Genomic DNA, 21,012 nt, shown 5'->3' on the forward strand with positions numbered 1-21,012 from the left:
GTGCACTGGGCCTCTAGTGTTTTCATATGTCTCTTGGCCTTCTGTATATGTCCACTTTCAAAAGGTGTCTATTTAGGTCCTTTGCCCGTTTTTTAATTGTATTGTTTATCTTCCTTTTGTTAAATTGTATAAGTGCCCTATGAATTTTGGAGATTAAACCCTGTTGGATGTAACATTGTCAAATATGTTCTCCTATGCAGTGGGCTCTCTTGTTTTGTTGATGGTTTCTTTTGCTCTGCAGAAGCTTTTTATTTTGTTGTAGTCCCATTTGTTTATTTTCTCTTTAGTTTCCATTGTCCTAGGAGATGTATCGGTAAAGATAATGCTACAAGATATGTCTGATATTTTGCTGCCTATAGATTCTTCTAAGATTTTTATGGTTTCCTGTTTTACGCTTAAGTCCTTTTATCCATTTTGAGTTTATTTTTGTGTATGGTGTAAGTTGATGGTTTAGTTTCATTTTTTTTGCATGTATCTATCCAATTTTCCCAACACCATTTATTGAAGAGACTGTCTTGACTCCATTGTATGCTCTTGTCTCCTTTGTCAAATATTAATTGAGCATAATGACTTGGGTCGATTTCTGGGTTCTCTGTTCTGTTCCATTGGTCTATATGTCTTTCTTGTGCCAGTACCAGGCTGTTTTGAGAACAATGGCTTTGTAATATAGCTAGATATCTGGTATTGTGATCCCTCCAACTTTGTTGTTCTTTCTCAGGATTGCTGTGGCTATTCAGGGTCTTTTCTTATTCCATATAAATTTTTGGAGAGTTTGTTCTAGGTCTGTGAACTATGCCGTTGGTATTTTAATAGGGATTGCATTGAATTTATAGATTGCTTTGAGTAGTATGGACATTTTAATGATGTCGATTCTATCAATCCATGAACATGGTATATCCTTCCACTTGTTTAGATCTTTATCTCTTTTTTCAACGTCCTGTAGTTTTCTGAGTACAGGTCTTTTACCTCCTTAGTTAAGTTTATTCCTAAGTATCTTTTTTTGTTGCAGTGAAGCACAATACTTCTTAACCATTTTGTTTCTGAAAGGTTAAATTAGGTGCTGCACTCGCAGGCTAAATAGCCATCTCAGACGGTGACTGAAAAAAAATGAATTTATTTAAGGAAAAGGAGATGGGAGATGGGGCTATCCAAAGGCAAGGGCTACACAGGTTTGGGGTGGGGGTGGGGGGTTGGCCCAGGAATAGCTGCCTGCTGCCCATTGCTCCCCTGGTTGCAAGTCTCTTGGGGCTCCTTAGAGACAGACTGGGTGATACATACCTTCAGGGGAATGACACAGGTGTGCTCCTTGGAGGGAGAATGCATTCTGGGTTTTTTGTCCTGAGCCTATTTATCTCTATTACAGGTGGAAATCTTAGGGGAAGCCTCAGGGGAGTTTTAATAGAATAGTCATCAGCGTTCCAGGTGTACTCTTTCACCTGGAAGATCCTGGTCTCCAGTGATTCGTCAGTGCCAAGGGGTCATTACTCAATGTAACTGGTTCTGAGGCAGCCATGGTGCCATTTGTCTGTTTTTACTGCTTTTCTGGGCCTGGAGCTGAAATATAGCTGAGGACTAGATGTTATCTTTAGGGAGGAAAAGGTCAGGGGGGTCTAAACCACCTGACCAGCAATATGAAAGATCACAGGTCCAAACCACATGACCAGTGATATGCTAGGGGAGGATAGGTTACCCTGCGGGGAGGTTCTTGTTTTGCCCCTTGCTAGGCATTCAGGGCTTTCTGCCCTGGTGACTTTCTGTACCTGGCCCATCATCCTTGCTCTGGGGCTAACAGTTTCCTTATCCAAGCTCGTAGAGCATGAGACTAACTTTTCATGTTCCTGGCATTGCTTTTGTGCTTCTCATATCTCTCTCCCATTTGCCAGCGCATTATTTCAAACCTCCTCATGCCTCCTTAACTCTTTCTGTTCCAATTATTTACTGCTGCGTAATAAGCCACCTAGGAGTTAGTGGTGTAACACAGTGATCATTTTATTATGCTCACAGATTCTGTGTGTCAGGAATTCATATGGGGCATGTTGCTGTTCCAGTGTCTGGGGCCTCAGCTGGAAGACTCATGTGACTGGAGGAGATGTGAATGTCTAGGAACTGGAATCCTCTGGAGGTTTCTTCATTCACTCACATATCTGCCTCCTGGGCTGTGATGACTTGAAAGCTGGGCTGAGCTGGGATTGTTGACTGAACCACTTACATGTGGTCTCCATGTGGCTTGGGGCTTCTCACATCAGGGCCTTGGGTTCCAAGAGTGGGTGTCTGGAGACCCAGCATTCTAAGAAATTGAAGCAGGAGCTGCATGGCCTTTTCTGACCCCTTATAAACACTGAAGGGAAGTTTTCCCATTAAATTAGATATATGTATTTTGCAGTGTCTTGTATAGTCATAAGTAGAAAAAAATAGTTAAATATCATTTGTACATGGTCAGGAAGTTATAGATTTTGCCTGATAATCTCCTTGAAGTCGTCACAGAGCGGTGTATTGAGGTTCTTTTCCCTCATCCATCCTGTGCCTTATATTCTGTGACTTCAATACAGCATACATAATAATCTGTTCTTAATATTAATGCTTCTGGTTCATATAAATAGTTCCTTGACCAAAACACACACACACACACAAAAAAAACTTTGAGAAAAGGAAATGCTTTGGGAATTAAATCTGCAATTATACCATTCTTATTGTTATTAATGTATATCTTTTGCATTGTTTTATAAAATTAATTTGTGTAAATTAATGCATTTAGCTGCAATAGAATTTTAGTATTTGTTTTTTTGAATTTGTATGCTTCCCAGTTTGTTACATAAATTTAATATTAGTTGATATAACCTGTTATGAGATTACTTATTGATTGTTGTTATGTTGTCAAGTGTTCTAATGTATGCTTCCCCCCCTCCTTCCCCCCCCCCCCCCCCCACAGAGGAAATAAAAGTGGAGACTGAAAAACAGAGGTTAGTGGGGTTTCTTTTTTTTAGTAAAAATAATTTGCAAACTTGTCAGTCTTGGCCAAAATAATAATAAAGTTATCTATATTTTAGTGTGGCAAATTTTTTTCATGTGATCTTTAAAATAAAATCAATTTTTAAAATGGTTTTTAAGAAAAAAATTGTAATCATACTTATAAATATATAAGGGAATTTCTGAAATACCGTAAGACACGTTCTAAAGTCTTTGCTTAGACTTTTAGAAAGATAACTAAATATTTAGTAACCTAACTAATTACTTTATTTAAAGTAAATGATTACTTTCTTGCATTTAGTCACAGCTCTGGCTACTAGTTTTTGATCTGTAGCAAATCATTTAATTTCTGGGTGTGGTTTCCTCGTGAAATAATAAGGGAAGATGAAAACTGGTTTAGCAAGCTTCCTTTTAGAGCTGAAATTCTGTGTTTTTATGTAAGTTTATCATCCATATGATAAATGTAGCATTCTATTTAGACCCCTCTTTTTCCTGTAGTCCTCCTCATGGAGAAGCAAAAGCTGGATCAAGCACCCTTCCACCAGTGAAATCAAAGGCAAATTTTATTGAAGCAGACAAGTACTTTTTACCCTTTGAATTGGCCTGCCAGTCCAGATGTCCCCGCATAGTTAATACATCTCTAGATTGTTTACAGGTATGTATAAAATGGCTTTAGGTGAAAACCATCCAACTGGAATGTGTTTCTGAACATTACTCACAATTGATAATTCAGACATTTTCCATGATAGCTTTTAATATGCTTTTTGGTAAGAAACCAAATGGTTGCTTATATTCAAGAGAGACAATAATAGTTGCAAAAATGTTTTTAGTTTAAGGGTAACAAAAATCATTAGTTTAGTGAATCAAAGAATCTTTACTAAGGTTATCAATAATGAAAGTGTTGATTTGGTCTGTTTTTCCATCAGTGAAATACAAGAACCATAGTTTTAACCTGCCACTGATGTTACATGCATCATTATTTGCAAATGGTTTTACTAAATGCCTGCTAATTTATATAAGACAATAGGTTAATATTGACAGCTTAGTATTTATATTTTCTGTTGGACTTTAGCTCTGACCTTTATGTCAGGAAAATTTCTTAAATCTTTTATTCTGTTTTACTTATGTGGATTCCCTTACATATTTGTAAGACAGACCTCCAGAGTTAGAGGTCCTACTCTTTTCAGGTGTTTTCACTGTTGGTTCATTATACCTATTTATACCTATTTAACAATTCAGTCATGTGGAAAAGACAATATTCTTTTGATTTGTTTTTAAGATAGGTTAAGGATAAGTTTATTTGATTTGTCACCTTGTTTTTCTTGAAAAATTAAAACTATAACATCAAGGGCTATACTGATAATGTTGAATTAACAAATCTGATTTATTGTAGCCAATGTATGGAAATTCAGTTTTCTTCTTAATCACAGATCTAATTTGGAAAGAGATTTTGGGTTATTAAATGAGTGAAGATAGCTTTCATAAAAGCAGTATTAATACTGTTCAGATAGAAAGCATTAAGCTATTCTAATTCATCAGAGACAACTACTTCTAAGGCCTGGCTTTCTCAAAATTTCACCTGATGGTTTTGTTGTGGTTATTGTTCTGTTTCCATTTGCAGTGTAAATAATTTCACATGGTTATAGCTAATAAAGATTTCTTTTTCTTTTTTAAATATATTTTTATTGATTTCAGAGAGGAAGGGGGAGGGAGAGATAGATAGAAACATCAGTGATGAGAGAGAATCATTGATTGGCTGCCTCCTGCATGCCCCCTACTGGGGATCGAGCCTGCAACCCAGGCATATGCCCTTGACCGGTATCAAACCCGGGACCCTTCAGTCCGCAGGCCGATGCTCTATCCACGGAGCCAAACCGGCTATTGCCTAATAAAGCTTTCTTCATGAAAAGTTGGTATAGCCTTGGCTTTGAGTATGCCTTAATGATTTATGTAATAATTTTAATATATATTCAATTATATATTGTAATCTTAATGTATATTTAATTAGTAGACATATTAGTTAGCTTAATTAGATTCTTTATTTTTTTTCTCCATTTCAGAAGCTTATTGCTTATGGGCACTTGACTGGCAATGCTCCAGATAGTACAACACCAGGCAAAAAGTTAATTGATAGAATTATAGAAACAATTTGTGGCTGTTTCCAAGGTCCTCAAACAGATGAAGGAGTTCAGTTGCAAATAATAAAGGTAAATAATTATATAAAGTGAATTTATTATTTTTAATCTGTATTTTTAAAAAGCCTTTTGCCTTGGAAAATATTTAGAAAGGTCATTTTATGTGCTTTCTCAGTATAATAGAGGTTATTTGGGTGCTTTTTAGATCCTATATTGGGATTTTGTTGAATGCCAGGAGTTCATTAGAAGACTATATTTTCAAATATTTTATTTTGAGGATCTCAGTTTAGGCTTGGGATCCCAGCATCTTTCAGAGAGTTTCAGTTTCTGTCATGTTTACCATACATATTGCATCTTTTGAGCTTTAGGGTTCCATGTGAGGGCCCCATGACCCCTGCAGTTTCTTCTGTACTGCCCAACCCCTTGTAGTCTTCCTTCTAGACCCTGCTTCGCCAGGTGGACTCCTTATGCACTAGTTTTCCTGATTCCCTTGCACCTACCCATCTGCTGAACCTGCTAAGCTAAACCCTGTCCTGGGTTTATGCTATATTCCTGGCTGATGAAGCTCCTTTAAAGAAAATCACTCAGTTGTGTTTTTAGTCTCTTATAAATATTGAATTCTTTCCTCTTTTTTTTTTTTCTTTTTGCTTATCCTCACCTGAGGATATTTTTTTCCATTGCTTTTTCAGAGAGAGTTGGGGGGAAGAAGAGGAATGGGTGGAGAGAGAAGGAGAGAGAAAGAGACCTTGATGTGAGAGAGATGCATTGATTGGTTGCTTCCTGCCCGCGCCCTGGAGAGGGAACCCACAACCCAGGTACATGCCCTTGACCGGGAATCAAACCTGAGACCCTTTGCTCTGTGGGCTGACATTCTACCACTGAACCACACTGGCCAGGGCTAAATATTCAATTCTTAATGTTACCACTAATGGTAGTGGTGGTATGTTTATATATCAATAAAATTGTCCTGTACTAATAGTACTTTTGAAATTGCTTACATGTGTAAAGTGTTTTTTCATGTGTGAATGTAGTCCCTTCTGAGTCTTTCAGTTTCATAGCTGTATTTACTTCATGAGTCATATCTTTATTGTAAAAAGCTGTCCAGTCTGTTTGGTCTGTCATTTCAATTTCATGTCAGTCAGTCATGGCTTATCTAGCATATACTCAATGCTGTTGTACAACATAAAAGGACAGAAGACGAGTTTTGCTTTTAAGAAATTGCAAGTAAACTGATGTAAGACAATTCACATAAAGTTACTTTATTGGATGATTTACTTTAGTATAATTTTAAATTATCGTAAAACATTTTTTAAACATCGTCAGCAATAACAACAGCACGTTTATTGAGTCCAGTCTATAAGAAAGATCTCATAAAAATTTGTAAGTGAATAAGACACATTGTGTATCCTCCAAACTTGATACTCTAAATCAGCAGCTATAATACATGAAGCACATCTGTGCTTCACGGTGACAGAGTTCTAATGTACATTTTAATAAGCTAAATTATATTGAAGTGAAACTTGGGTTGAAACAAAAAAATTGAATGGCTTTCTAGTGTTTTGGGTTTGGGAAGATTATGTAAGAACTATTTATTGCCAGTATGCGAAGAACATAAAATATTTTAACAGTTGATGATACATTCAAAGTAGGTAGAAATTTTGTTAGTGCACATGAAAAATTCTATCAGTGTATATCTGAAAGTGATAATGGTGCCTGAAAGTTTTAATTTTAATATAAAGATACTCACATTTTTGTGCTGAAACTCAAGATGCAGAAAATTGCTTTAATTGCTTTAACTTTGTCTTTTTTTAAGGCATTACTTACTGCAGTAACATCTCAACACATAGAAATTCATGAAGGAACTGTACTGCAAGCTGTGAGAACATGTTACAATATCTATCTAGCAAGCAAAAATCTCATCAATCAGACAACAGCCAAAGCTACTCTTACTCAGATGCTAAATGTGATCTTTGCACGCATGGAAAACCAAGCAGTAAGTATTTAAAAAAGAGAGAGATTGTATAGAACACCACGAGCATCAAATGCAGAAAAGAATTTACAGAAATATATAATGAAATCTTTTGTGTTTGTAGAGAAGAATGACTTTCATTTATAGTCCTACTTACTGGAGATATGTGGTATTGTTTTGTTTTGAGGTTTACTGCCTTGACTTTGGATAAAATATGTTTTTAATTGTTCACAAATAGAATTTGAGTGATAGTGTTTGCCATCATCCTCATGGCAGTGTTTATGAATTGATATTTTTATTGCACTCAAGCTTAGTAAATAGTGAAAGATTTCCATCTCTATTCTTGTGTACCCCTAAGAAGTGACCACTGTTACTTGTTTTTGTTTTACTATTTTTAATGTTCTTTGTTTCTGATGGACTATAATTTGTAATCAGTGTAACATTATTCCTTCAAAATTGAAACAACATATTTTACAAATATTAGAAATTATTCTATTTCTTCCCAGTTGCAGGAAGCCAAACAAATGGAAAAAGAGAGGCACCGGCATCATCATCATCTGTTGCAGTCTCCAGTAAGCCATCATGAGCCTGAATCACCTCACCTTAGATATCTGCCACCTCAGACTGTTGATCATATATCCCAAGAACATGAAAGAGACCTTGATCCCCATACAAATGATGTGGATAAAAGCCTTCAGGATGACATAGAACCTGAAAATGGATCTGATATTTCCAGTGCAGAAAATGAACAGACTGAAGCTGATCAGGCAACTGCAGCTGAAAGTAATCTTTTTAAGAAGGGGTTGTGGTGGGTGGTGCGTGTGTGAAGGGAAGAGTGTAGGAATGCGTATGGTAAAGAAATGTGGAAAGAGTGTATGTGTTCATAGGTATCAGACACATGGTGGTAATTGTGGACTTTCTTTATCCTAGGTGGTAAAAGTTAGTTTCACTTCACCCACAAGCTATCTGTTAATGATATTATGCATTTATTAGCATCTCATGAGCAGTATAATTTATAGACTTGTTTTGGAGGAGATATGTGTTACTGGAGAATGTTATAAATATCTCTTAGCACGTTATATAGGAACTTCAGTTTTCTTATTAAAATTAGCTTTACAGCAAACAAGAGACCCATTTAGTAAGATTTTCTAGAATGTGACTGAAAATATTGGAAATGATTATATTATTTAGAAAATATGGTCAAAAAAGTACTGAAATTAAATATAAAAAGAAAATTTTTGAGTAATCATCTGACATGAAGATTTTTTTTGAGATGTTCTCTGACAGTTTTTCTAAGTAAATTTATAAGGTAAAGGTTACAAGATTACAAAATTTATTTATTTTACAAGTTTGTTTCTCTAAAAATGGTCACATGAAGTCAGTTTTCTCTCTAAACATTGTCCTCAACTCTAGCTATTCTATAAAACTGCCAGGGAGTGTGCTTGTTCCTTTTGTGCCTCCTTAGGTTGGTATCAGAAAATGATGGAGATTCTGTTCCTCTCCAGTGTGGTGTGTGCAACTAAGAAGGTTAGGGCTCCGTTACAGCTTGTCTGAATCTGTGTTTTTATTTCACCTTGAGGAAAGACTTCAGTAATGTATTTTAAGCTTTTATTTTTTTTTAACCACATCTTTTCCATAGCCTAATAGTGGCATGAACATCAGCACTGGCATGAATAGATGTTTTACTATTTTTAATAGTACTTTATTATTTATTTTCAGAGGGATAATTTTGATAAACCAAGCATGCATTCACAGTACCCAAGCTAACAGTGAATCTGTATTGCTTATACAATTTACATTTTCCTGCCCTTGTCAAAATTTCCTGTACTTTCACTATGAGCTTATAAAGGGGCTAATTCAAAGGGTTAATCGCTAATACAGCTGGGGTGTTATATTTTCCTTTATTTTTTTATCCATGCATTCAGCATTTATTTACATACCCTATCATAGGCACTGTGCTAGGACTTGGGGTTAAAAAGCTAATGAAGATATAGCCGTTGCTCTTAGGGTGTTCGTGGTCTACCTGGATGGTCATGCATATTTAAATGAGACATAATGTGATAAATATCCTGAAAGTAGCATGTATAATGTAATTCTGGTGAGGAGAGTTAGAACATACTTTTATAGAGAAAGTGATGTTTTAGGTGAACCTTGTTGTATAGGGGTACGTATTGGCTAACTAGAAAATTTAAGAAATTTTCATCAGAAGAAACAATATGGGCTGAGACCCAAGGAATGAAAGAATCCACTGTACTTACTGTGTGTAAGGCACCTCTGTGGGTACCTTATTGGATATAGAATTATAAATAAGACATAATTCCCCATGGCATAGTCATGATTATTTTGGCTTCCAACCACTGATAAAAATGAAATTTTTTTTCTGGGAGCCATTGGTTAAAAATGCATGCTGTGGGGTTAGATTACCTGCTTTGACTCACTTACTAGCTAGACGTTATAATCAACTTCTCTCATCATTTCCTACATGTAATAAATGTTACCCACTCTAATATATTTTTGTTAGATGATTTATATAAGAATTGACTCTTGCCGCAACCGGTTTGGCTCAATGGATAGAGCGTCAGCCTGCGGACTCAAGGGTCCCAGGTTTGATTCCGGTCAAGGGCATGTACCTTCGTTGCGGGCACATCCCTAGGAGGGAGTGTGCATGAGGCAGCTGATCGATGTTTCTCTCTCATCGATGTTTCTAACTCTCTATCCCTCTCCCTTCCTCTCTGTAAAAAATCAATAAAATATATTTTTAAAAAAAGAAAAAGAAAAAAAAAAAAAGAATTGACTCTTGACTCACTAGTCATTTTGTGCACATTTTAATGACTATATTCAATTATGTTGAAACTCTAATTTTCAGACTAGCTAAGTTTAGCCAACTAGTGCTCAGAAATACAAAGCTTAAGGGTGGTAGAACAATTATCTGTCAAGACATTTATATGTTTTTAATCCACAGAAGACACTAAATGCTATTGTTATTGGATTTTTAAAAAAATAAAATAAGGTAACTGATTTGACATGCTTATTTACCAACTAGAGGCCCGGTGCACGAAATTTGTGCATGGGTGGGGGTTCCCCTCAGCCCAGCCTGCACCCTCTCCAACCCAGGACATCCCTCTCACAATCCTGGACCACTGGCTCCTAATCACTCACCTGCTTGCCTGCCTGGTTGCCCCTAACTGCCCCCTCCAGCCAGCCTGACGCCCCTCACTGCCTCTGCATGCCAGCCTGATTGCCCCTAACTGCCCCTCCTGCCTGCCTAGTCACCCCTAACTGCCCCCCACTGCCAGCCAGGTAGCCCCCAACTGTCCCCTCCCTGCTGGCCTGGTCACTCCTAACCCGGCCCCCCCCCTACCCCGCCAGCCTGATCACCTCTTACTGCCCCCCCCGCCAGCCTGGTTGCCCCTAACTTTCCCCCTCCCCCCCACCAGCCTGGTCGCCCCCAACTGCCCCCTGTTGGCCTGGTTACCCCTCACGGCCCCCTTGCTGGCCTGGTCGCCCCACGCAGCCTGCTGTTCAGTCGTTTGGTCATCCCTCACTAACTCCCCTGCCGGCCTGGTCACCCCACACAGCCTGCTTGTTCAGTCATATGGTTGTCCCTCACTAACCCCCTTGCCGGCCTGGTCGTAGGCAGCCATCTTGTGAGGGTGTGAGGGTTAATTTGCATATTGCCTCTTTATATAGGCTTTTCACATTATGGCAGTCAGTATTTTGTAGAATGCAGCAAACAATAATTTCAGATCAGTGAACAATAGGAAGGTGGGCAGGCTTCCAGAAGCCAGAATTATAAATAGTGGTTCTTTATGGAGGTGTGAGGGGGGGTGGGGTATAGAAGCAACACTAACAGCTAATATGCAGTCTGAAGCCATTGATGAAGAGCAGTGGCTCCCAGAACCACTGCTCCCCAACCATCCTCAAGTACTAATTGAGCCTTCCTGATATATTTTGAACATTTCAAAAACACCAGTAGAAATTCTGTTTTTATCTACAATAGTCCATACAAGATAACCGTAATGTTAAGGTTTTCATCAGTTTCCTTTATACTGCTCAGAAGTTCTGGTTGGCAGTTACATGTTTTTAATTAATGCTAAGTTGGAGAATGAGTTCCTTTTTACTTACTAAATTAAATTATACATTGGGTATGTAAGTTTTGTTGGGGAACAAGTAATAAAGAAGAGCTGGAAATCAGTGGTGGAGGGCAAGATGGCCCTATCTTTGCTGCTTCAAGGCGCTCACTACGTTAGAGCACAGTGATGAGCTTGTTATTGGGGAGCCTAATTAATCAAAACAAGCTTTACTTACATTGAATGTGTTATTTGGAAGTGTGGCACATGTTTAAAATGTTTCATTTAAAATGCTTTTTAAAGTTTTGGTTCTTAAAGGAATAATCTAGAAAATTCACATAGTTGTGCAGTCAATGAATAGTTTGTCAAATGAATCATTGTTGAAACTGACTTGAATTTATATTTTAAATTTTGATTTTGTTATAAATTTTGGTTTAACATGTATTGCTTCTAGTTTCATTTATCTATTTGATTTTTCCTTTTATTAATTTTTAAAAGAAAGCTATTCATTATGTTTTGTAATAGTTTCTAAAATGAAATAATGTTTTCTTTTTAAAGCATTATCTAAAAATGACATATTATATGATGGAGAAAACCATGACTGTGAGGAAAAGCCACAAGACATTGTACAGAGCATTGTAGAAGAAATGGTGAACATTGTTGTTGGAGGTAGTGTATTCCACTAGGAATTAGTGTATTCTGTCTTACAGTATTTCATCTGACTGTGAAAATTATTTTTACAATGTGTGGATTAAAAAGGGCAAAAATATAACATCTTCCTCAAATGTGTGTGTGTGTGTGTGTAGAAAATATATTTAAATATCTTTGATTATAGAAGTCCACTGAAACACGTAATTCATGGTATCTTGCACAGGACTAGCATAGTACTTTGTTACATATACTTCTAGAAATAGGATTAAATTATCTGAACCTGTCCTATTTTCTAGAATTTCCTCTTAGGATTTTGGCCCATTGATCATACCCTTCTTAGTTTTCCTGTGCTATTAAAGATTTTGTCTCTTGTTTATATTTTTCTTAGTAATTTCAGTGGTATTTGTTAAAGGAGAAAGTAAATTAGTGGGCTTCATTCAGCACCTTTAAAACAGAAGTTTGCACTTATGTTTAGGGGACAGTTAAAGGAGAAAACAATGGAGAATAATAATATCTAACTCTATTAAGTGATTTTATATGCTTTACTTGCATTTACTCGTTTGATCCTTCCAAACACTGGGATGTTTTGATACAATTATTTTTCCCTTTTTTAAATTTTAATTTTTTTTGAGATTTTATATCTCATTTATATTTTTCTTTATTTTTTTTACCCCCATCACCATTTATCCTCCATATACCCTCTTATACCTCTACCCTCCGTCTGCAGGCACTGCCCCCCCCCCCCCCCACACACACACACACAATCAGTATGTTTCCATCACGCTAGCTTATAGTTTTCTTTTAATGGGTAGCATGAAAGAAGCAGTGTCTTGAGATAGCTACTGAGTTATGGCCATAGACACGTATGTGTTCCTTTTAAAAGAAATACACATCACACCTTAGAGTGGTACTGAAACTTGGTATTATTTGCATTATCTATGTTTGTATTATCAGAAGTCATTTATTTATGTTTATAGTAATTACAAAGTATGATGATTTAGAGTGACATACTGAAAAAAGTTCGGGGGTATAGGCCATTATTTTCATAGTAATGTTCTAAAAAATATTTTATTAGAGGTATTAATAAATATTCTTAAAGGGGGAGAGGGCTCATGGTAAAACAAATTTGAAAATATTGCATATTATATATCTCTTTTGGAGAGCCCAGTGCATATTAGCAAATTAATATTATAATAAAGAAACCTATTTCCCAGTATTTCCCTCATATTTGATGATGGGATATTTTTTTGAGAAATTTCTAGTACCATGTTAAGGCATTAGCATTCATTAGAACCCAGTTTAAGAAATGCTGATATGGACTAAAAGTAAGCTTCTTTTTTGACACATTTAAGCCTTTCATCAGCTGTGTTTCATTGCTAGAGCTACTTAAGAAACATATTTGGATGTATTTCAAATGCATATTCACTTACTAGTAAGTATGCTAACCTTTAAATGGTGCCAGTATGTGTTACTTCACATTGTTTTTCTGCCACTATTTAATTTTAAATATTCTATGCTTTTATATCCTTAAGTCAGGTATGTTTGTATGTTTTTTATTCTTACCATTGTAGATATGGGAGAAAGGACCATAAATGCAAATGCAGATGGCAACATTGGAACTATAGAGGATGGTAGCGACAGTGAAAATATTCAAGCAAATGGAATTCCAGGAACACCAATTTCTGTTGCATATACACCGTCCTTACCTGATGACAGACTCTCTGTCTCTTCCAATGATACTCAGGTATAAATGGGAGTGGGAAATTCCTGTTAATCTTACACATTTATAGGTCACCAGCACCTGCTGGGAAATATATCTAGGTGATAATGCTGACTGATTTCAGTTTGAAGAAATAAAAACTTGGGTGTTTTTTTCCCATTGATATAAATCAAAGCAGTTTATTTCCTTAATAAATTGATAGCTAAATTTTTAATTTTACAGTGTTTGTCACTGGTGTTCACAACTTCCCTAACCCTGCCCCATGGAAATTACTTTTAAAAAGAGGAATTCTTATCACATATTCATAGGATAATTCTAGTATCATAGGAAGGGGAAAAACTTTCAGAAATCTAGGAAACTTACCTTTGTTCAGGGCGACAATGAAATCCATACCATGGTAGTTGCAGTTCCTCTGTTTTTTCTACCCTATTTTTTGTGTTTTTATTCTTATCCTAAAGGATAAGGGCTATCTTAAATCATTGCTCCATGCATAGGGGGAAGCTTTCTTGGCCTTGTTGACCTTCATTAGCTAACAATTTTTAAACATTGCTAATTAAACAGTGTTTAATTTTTAAACATTGATAATCTCCATTGTCTTATTTTTATCTGCACAAAGTGCAAAAACACAAAACACCCAATGACAGGTAGTGGAAACCATAGTTTAGGCTGTGTATGAAGTATCTTGTCAGGGCATAATGTGCTAGTTTTAGTTAGTAATAACATGAACTGGGAAATTGTTGAGGATAGGGGTGCAGTGTCAGAGAAACAATGTGACAAATTCCTCATATGGTTTCCCTTCCAATAGAACCTCACCTATTACTGAATTGAACAAAATGTATAAAAGGCTGAAATGATTTTACACTGGCAAATACACTTATTTGCATACTATGTTAACTTGTTTAGGAATCTGGAAATTCTTCAGGACCTTCACCTGGTGCTAAGTTTTCCCACATTTTACAAAAGGATGCCTTTCTAGTATTCAGGTCATTGTGTAAACTGTCAATGAAACCGCTGTCAGATGGACCGCCAGATCCAAAGTAAGTCATTAGCTGTTCTGCCTAACAAATACAATTTTAAAGCTCAGAATGTATTCCAAGATAGTCTTTGACTTTTCTTTTGTTCCACTTGTCATGGAGGATCCTCAAAATATATTTATATATATTTAAAAACTGAGTGTTCCAAAACTGTTAGATAACTTAGAGCATACCAAAAGCATAGAATTGTATCTGGTACAGTAAATACTGACTGGTTGAGTGAATTCCGATTTCAATTTGTAAGTAACTTTGGAGCTAATGTAGCTCTGTTACATGTAGCCTCATGCTAGGCTCTGGAAACTACCAGTTGATTTATTAAGAGAAATAAATCTTAAAAGTCATAATATAAAAGAAGACATCTGTAATACTTTGAACAATAAAGATTTTTTTAAAGTCATAATATATATTCATTAAGGTCTGAAAAATGTGATGATACCTTTCTTCATGGGGAACAGGAGGTACTTTGCAATAGGAGTCTCTGTCTGATTCTCATCAGTCATTTAAACTGTAGGAAACTGCCATTTTTTTAAGTAGTATCTTTCATTTCATCTGATTCAAGTGTAACTAATTTCTGCTTGAGATTGAGTTTGGGAGTTATTAGAGAGGCAGAACTTTTCTGGGGAAAGAACCTTGGAGAAGGCCTGAGTGACTTGGAGAAAGGGATATTGAAATGAGGGAAATGTAAGCAACACTACCTCATTAAAAAACCCCACAGTATTTTGGTTTCTTTGTCAACTAAGAAGAAAGACTAAAGACAGTTACTATAAAAACTAAATCTTCTATAGTTTTATTTTGTAACATTGTACTGAGTCAGTGGGAAACATCTTTTAGGCCCATAAGGCTAAAATTCTAAAATCTTTTTTAGGTCCAGCTCCTGAGAGTCAGAAATATAATTTATTGATTCTTCTGTATTTTGAAAATACGAACTCTGCAGAGAAAGAATTAAGGTTGCTTAGATTGCAGTATAAACTCAATTATACCCTATATATTTTATAAGAATACTAGAGGTCCTGTGCACGAAATTCATGCACTGGTGGTGGTGGGGGGTGTCCCTCAGCACGGTCTGTGCCCTCTCGCAGTCCGGAGCCCTCAGGGATGTCCGACTGACAGCTTAGGCCCGCTCCCTGGAATGGATCTAAGCCGTCAGTTGGACATCCTTAGTGCTGCAGCAGAGGCGGGAGAGGCTCCCACCACTGCTGCAGCACTCGCCCGCCGTGAGCCGACTTCTGGCTGAGCGGCGCTCCCCCTGTGGGAGCACACTGACCACCAGGAGGCAGCTCCTGCATTGAGCATCTGCCCTCTGGTGGTCAGTGCGAGTCATAGTGACCAGTTGTTCTACCTTTCAGTCAATTTGCATATTACCTTTTTATTGTATAGGATATTTAAATTTTTTTAAATTTCTTATTCTCATTGAGAAGAGAAATAACTTTCTTATTCAAAAATTGACAATTTTGAGATCTCGTTCTGAATTGATGAAGACTTACTTTAAGGATGATATAACGTAAGAATTTGGTGTTATTGCTGAAGGCCATTTTTACCATGATTTAAAAATGTATTGGCTATAAAAGCTTTAGATGTTTAGTTTTCTCAAATCAAATATAAAAAATGTTTATTAGAAACAGAAAAGAGGGAATTGTTTAAAATGCTAAGAATTAAAAGAACAAAAGAAAATATATGAATTTTGAGGAATACTATGTGGGGGAGAGTATTTAGTTAGCCCTGAAAAAAAAAGAGTAATCTAGTTTTTGGAGAGCTGGTCTTATGAGGAATAATGTAAATTAACTATCCTTCTACTTAGTGGGCTTAAACCAAATATTAGGAAATATTGTTTGTATGTTTAAAAAGACCTTTTTGACCATCAGGATCTAATCTTTGGAATTGAATACTGAAAGAGATCACATTTTCACCTCCTAGAAACTGTTGTCTTTCCAAAAGAGAATTTATGGTTTTCTAGCTTGAGTGGTTTTTTTGCCAAAATTAATGAGCTTTTGTATTTATATAATTTTCTTTTTTGTCTTTGCTTCTCTCTATACTTTGTGATCCAGGAAGTGTTCTTTTAAGTTGGATTATAATTTGAAACTATCCCATGAAAAATTGCAGAACTGAAATTTCCAGGCTCTTTTGCATATCAAAAGTATATGCTGCCCAGCCAGTGTGGCTCAGTGGTTGAGCATTGACCCATGAACCAGGAGGTCACAGTTCGATTCCCAGTCAGGACACATGCTTGGGTTTCAGGCTCAATCCCCAGTAGGGGGCGTGCAGAAGGCAGATGATCGATGTTTGCTTCTCTCTGTCCTTCTCCCTTCTTCTCTCTAAAATTAATAAAAATAATATAATAAAGTTTATTATTTTAATAAAATAATAGTAATAAAAGTAAATGCTATTGTGTCATAGGACAATCATTTGATCACTGCTTCATTCATTAATGCCTTATACATTGTAGATATTTAATAGATATTTGAGTACATGAATAAATCCATGAATTATTTTGAGCACATACTATGTACAAGGCATTTTGTTAGATGCTGGGGGATACAAAGAGAAAGCATTCTCTTAAAAAAAAAAATGTATTGATTGATCTTAGAGAGAGAGGAAAAGAGAGTGAGAAAGAAACATTGGTTTGTATGTGCCCTGACCAGGGATCAACCCTGCAGCCTTGGTATGTCAGGAGGATGCTCTAACCAACTGAGCTACCTGGCCAGGGCAAGAGAAAACATTCTTATAACAAAAAATCATTGCCGAAACCGGTTTGGCTCAGTGGATAGAGCATTGGCCTGCGGACTGAAAGGTCCCAGGTTCGATTCCGGTCAAGGGCATGTACCTTGGTTGCGGGCACATCCCCAGTGGGAGATGTGCAGGAGGCAGCTGATCGATGTTTCTCTCTCATCGATGTTTCTAACTCTCTGTCTCTCTCCCTTCCTCTCTGTAAAAAATCAATAAAATATATTAAAAAAAAAAATCATGTGTTATAACTGTAAATTTTGTTTACTAGTAGAACTGAGCAAAAAGTATGATAAATGTGAGCCAGACTAGGAAGTGTAGTAGTTTATAAACCTTGGAAGGCTTCAATTCGAATGGGAGATAACTTGGCCCACTCCATATTTTCCTATAGCTATTCAGAGTTTTAGCTCTAGTTGTTCCTAACTTCATGTATCTGAGCTTTTTTTTTTTTTTTTTTTTTTTTTGTAATACTGAATTTGCTGCATATGTTATTAGATTCAAAAGCATAGACATCTTGGAAACATGATTGTCATAATGAGCCATGATATTACTGGTTCTGGTTTTATTTCAAAGATGGTAATATTTTTGTGATTCCATTTACATTAAATTAAATATTCCTTGTTAGAGTTTCTTACTTTTTTTAATCACTTGACACTCCTAACCATGACATTTTTAAGGTAGAAATGAAGATCAATTAAATTTACTATATGGTATAAATGTGACTAAATATAGCATTTGGAATGAAAAAATAAAAGAACCAGCTGCTAGAGCATTTAAGTGTATCCTGCATTTGAGAAGTTGCCCGGGTTAGATCCTCCCTAGTTTGATGAGCTTCAGAGGTCTGTTTCAATGAGAGAAAAATTGTATTTGTGAAATCTGATGACTAAAATTCTGGATAGTGATCAGAATTATAGCATAGTGTACTGATCAGAAAAAAATTTTAAGTTAAAAATGTGGTTTTTAGTTTTTTACTATAAGAATATTTAGGGTAAGTTGGTAAGCTATTAAGGGATATAAATGTTCTAAAAGCTTCTTTGTATATATGTCAAAAGAGAAAATAAAATGGTTCCTTAAAAAGTAACCTTGAAGTTGTGCAACCAAAACTTAGTGTTTAAGATTTTTGAATAGTATAACTAGGAAGAAAGTACATTGGACCTATTATATATTAAGGACGGCACATAATCTGAGAAGTTAATTATTATTTCTAAAAAGTGAAGCATGCTTTTGAAAGAAAGGAACAAGTCATAAATCTTGAAATTATTTTTTTGTTCAAGGGAACAATAGGTTGGTGTTAAAAATTATGAATGATTGTTTTCCCATTTTGAAAGTTTGTGAAATTTTGTGGTACAGGAAAACATCAATGAAACTACCCATTATTAGTGTTTGAGCTTATTCATGTGCTGTAGTTTCTTGTTGTTTTTTTTATGTTGTAGAGTTTTCTGTTCTTCTTTATTTAAAAGTTTGTGAAATTATACGGTACCAGGAAATATCTTCGGAACAACCTATTATTACCATAATGTTAACTTGTCCATACACTATGCCTTCTTTTTTTTACATTTTAGGTCTCATGAGTTACGATCCAAGATTCTTTCATTGCAGTTACTTCTATCCATTCTGCAGAATGCAGGACCTGTTTTCAGGACAAATGAGATGTTTATTAATGCTATTAAGCAGTATCTGTGTGTTGCACTCTCAAAAAATGGAGTCTCTTCTGTGCCAGAGGTTTTTGAGCTTTCCCTTTCCATATTTCTTACTTTGTTATCAAACTTCAAGACACACCTAAAGATGCAAATTGAGGTATGTTCTGCATTAAGGCGTTATTGCACTTTGATTTGTTTCATGTTGTCAAATGATTAATACACTGGAAAGTTTTTCAGAATGTGAAATATCTGTATATTATGTGTATTTATCTTTTTATTCACTCATTCAACTAACATGTACCTACAAAGCGCTAAGCACTAGGTGAGCACTAAGAATGCAAAATCAAATTAAGACACAGCCCTACCTTCAAGGAATTTGCACTAGTTGTATGAATAATTCTAGTTGTCTGGAATTAACTTGGTCCTCACAATAACTTTGCCATTGTGTATATAGTATGTAATAGTGTTTTTGGTTATCTTAAAAGAAAGCTCAAAATATATACTTTGTGTACATGGTTTTAAGTCATTCAAGTTTTAACAATTTAAAAAGGTGATTGAGAAGGGTTATATTTTTTATTTTAGGACATTTGAAATTTTAATTTTTGCTTTATATATTTTTTCTAATGTACTTATTGTATTCCTACACATTTTTGAAAATAAAATAACTGTCATGTGGTTCTAAAGTATTTTCAGATGTCCTTTACCTGGGTAGAGTGGCACCTGGTTTGGTGATACTTGTCTTGAATCAGCCAGGGACAGAAAAACTCCTTGTTTATCCCAGCTTGGCTTTAGGTCTGTGCCCATGCCTGGCTAATGCCTTGGACCATGTGGATTACTGAGGAAAATAAATAAATCATAAAATAAAATATTTCCAGAGATTTACCAAAACTGAATTAGGGAATCTTCCAACCATGTCTGCATGTATCATGCAGGTGTAGAAGTTACTGATCTTTTGTTTTCACCTTCAAATACTTCAGTATTTTAAAATAGTACTTTATGTTTTGGTGATTTAATGGATACCTTTTCCAGCTTGTCATTTGTTATAATATTGTTTGGGTTGGGACATTGTATATTTTACAAAAACTCACTTTCATGCTGGTCAACTTTCACATTCACTTTATATTTGGTATGACATACAGTTTACATCATAATTTTTAATAATCTTATATTTAATCCTAACTCAAGACTAATAATTCATTTCCTCATAGGAAAGGATAAATTGTTATTTTCCCAGAGTTTGTAGATGGTAAGATAATCATATCTTTATTAATGTTCTGTAGTATCTATTTAAATTCATTTAGAACATTATTATGGGAGTGATGCAGAATAAGGCCTTGGTAAATTAAGTGAAACGTTGTTCAATTTGGACCATATTTTTGGACAGGGAACAATTTCTGGCCCATACATGGTGTCAAATTTAAGAAATTTGTCATATGTCTACTAAAATAATACAGGTCATTTAACCAAAACAGTTGTTATTTTTCTCATTATCTTAAGGAAATAAAAATAAGAGACTTTAAAAAACTTTTGGAACCTTTGCTTATATAACCAGCTAAAAGTCTCTAATTTGATAGAGACATTTAATTGTCATTAAAGAATTTTGGAAGACTGTGCATTCAGTTACTTAACAGAATTTTGGACAGAGACTCTATTTCATTAAGTACTATTAGTAGACTGTGTGAAATATAACTTCTTACAGAATCAATATCACAAACATAATTTAAGTTGGGATTACTATTTTCATAGAGTAAATTTTATATACAAAGTTTTTGTTAAGGACAAATTTAAAGAGAAATACTTCAAGAAAGTTCCTGTCTGTTCATGGGTGGTAGGCTCTTATTACAAAATTATTGTAATGTTTTTTAAAAGAGATCAAGTTTATTTCACTCTGCATTGTCTCTTAAGGGGAGATTATGAGGATAAAAGAAGATAAGTGTAGATAGGCTTTTGAAAATACTAAACATTCAAATGCAAGAGAAGCTGTGTTGCTGTTGGAGAAAGCTCAACGTCTGAAAACATAAATTGCAAAACAAAATTGAGATGTTAAGTGAAGATTCATTTAATGAAAATATTCACCTCAGAGTTTCTATAATGTGGTTTTTCCA

At 35.5% G+C, this 21,012-nt stretch overlaps 1 protein-coding gene and 1 non-coding gene across 2 annotated transcripts in view; both read left to right on the top strand.

Moving 5' to 3' along the window:
- ARFGEF1 (ARF guanine nucleotide exchange factor 1) overlaps positions 1-21,012 on the top strand; it is a 118,277-nt gene that overhangs the window by 47,033 nt on the left and 50,232 nt on the right. Inside the window, exons 3-11 of the mRNA XM_070392406.1 lie at positions 2,930-2,960; positions 3,466-3,622; positions 5,028-5,174; positions 6,916-7,095; positions 7,578-7,854; positions 11,700-11,810; positions 13,364-13,536; positions 14,416-14,549; positions 18,830-19,064. Of these exons, the coding sequence (XP_070248507.1) occupies positions 2,930-2,960; positions 3,466-3,622; positions 5,028-5,174; positions 6,916-7,095; positions 7,578-7,854; positions 11,700-11,810; positions 13,364-13,536; positions 14,416-14,549; positions 18,830-19,064 (1,445 nt within the window). The remainder of the gene's footprint in view (positions 1-2,929; positions 2,961-3,465; positions 3,623-5,027; positions 5,175-6,915; positions 7,096-7,577; positions 7,855-11,699; positions 11,811-13,363; positions 13,537-14,415; positions 14,550-18,829; positions 19,065-21,012) is intronic.
- LOC138993564 (small nucleolar RNA SNORA48) lies at positions 19,602-19,737 on the top strand. The gene has a single exon (XR_011468291.1). It is a non-coding gene; the product is annotated as a small nucleolar RNA SNORA48 (small nucleolar RNA).

This window comes from Myotis yumanensis, unplaced genomic scaffold (genome assembly GCF_028538775.1).
Source record: "Myotis yumanensis isolate MYYU_CA2020_CCGP unplaced genomic scaffold, mMyoYum1.0.hap1 SCAF_15, whole genome shotgun sequence".
Lineage (NCBI taxonomy): Eukaryota > Metazoa > Chordata > Mammalia > Chiroptera > Vespertilionidae > Myotis > Myotis yumanensis.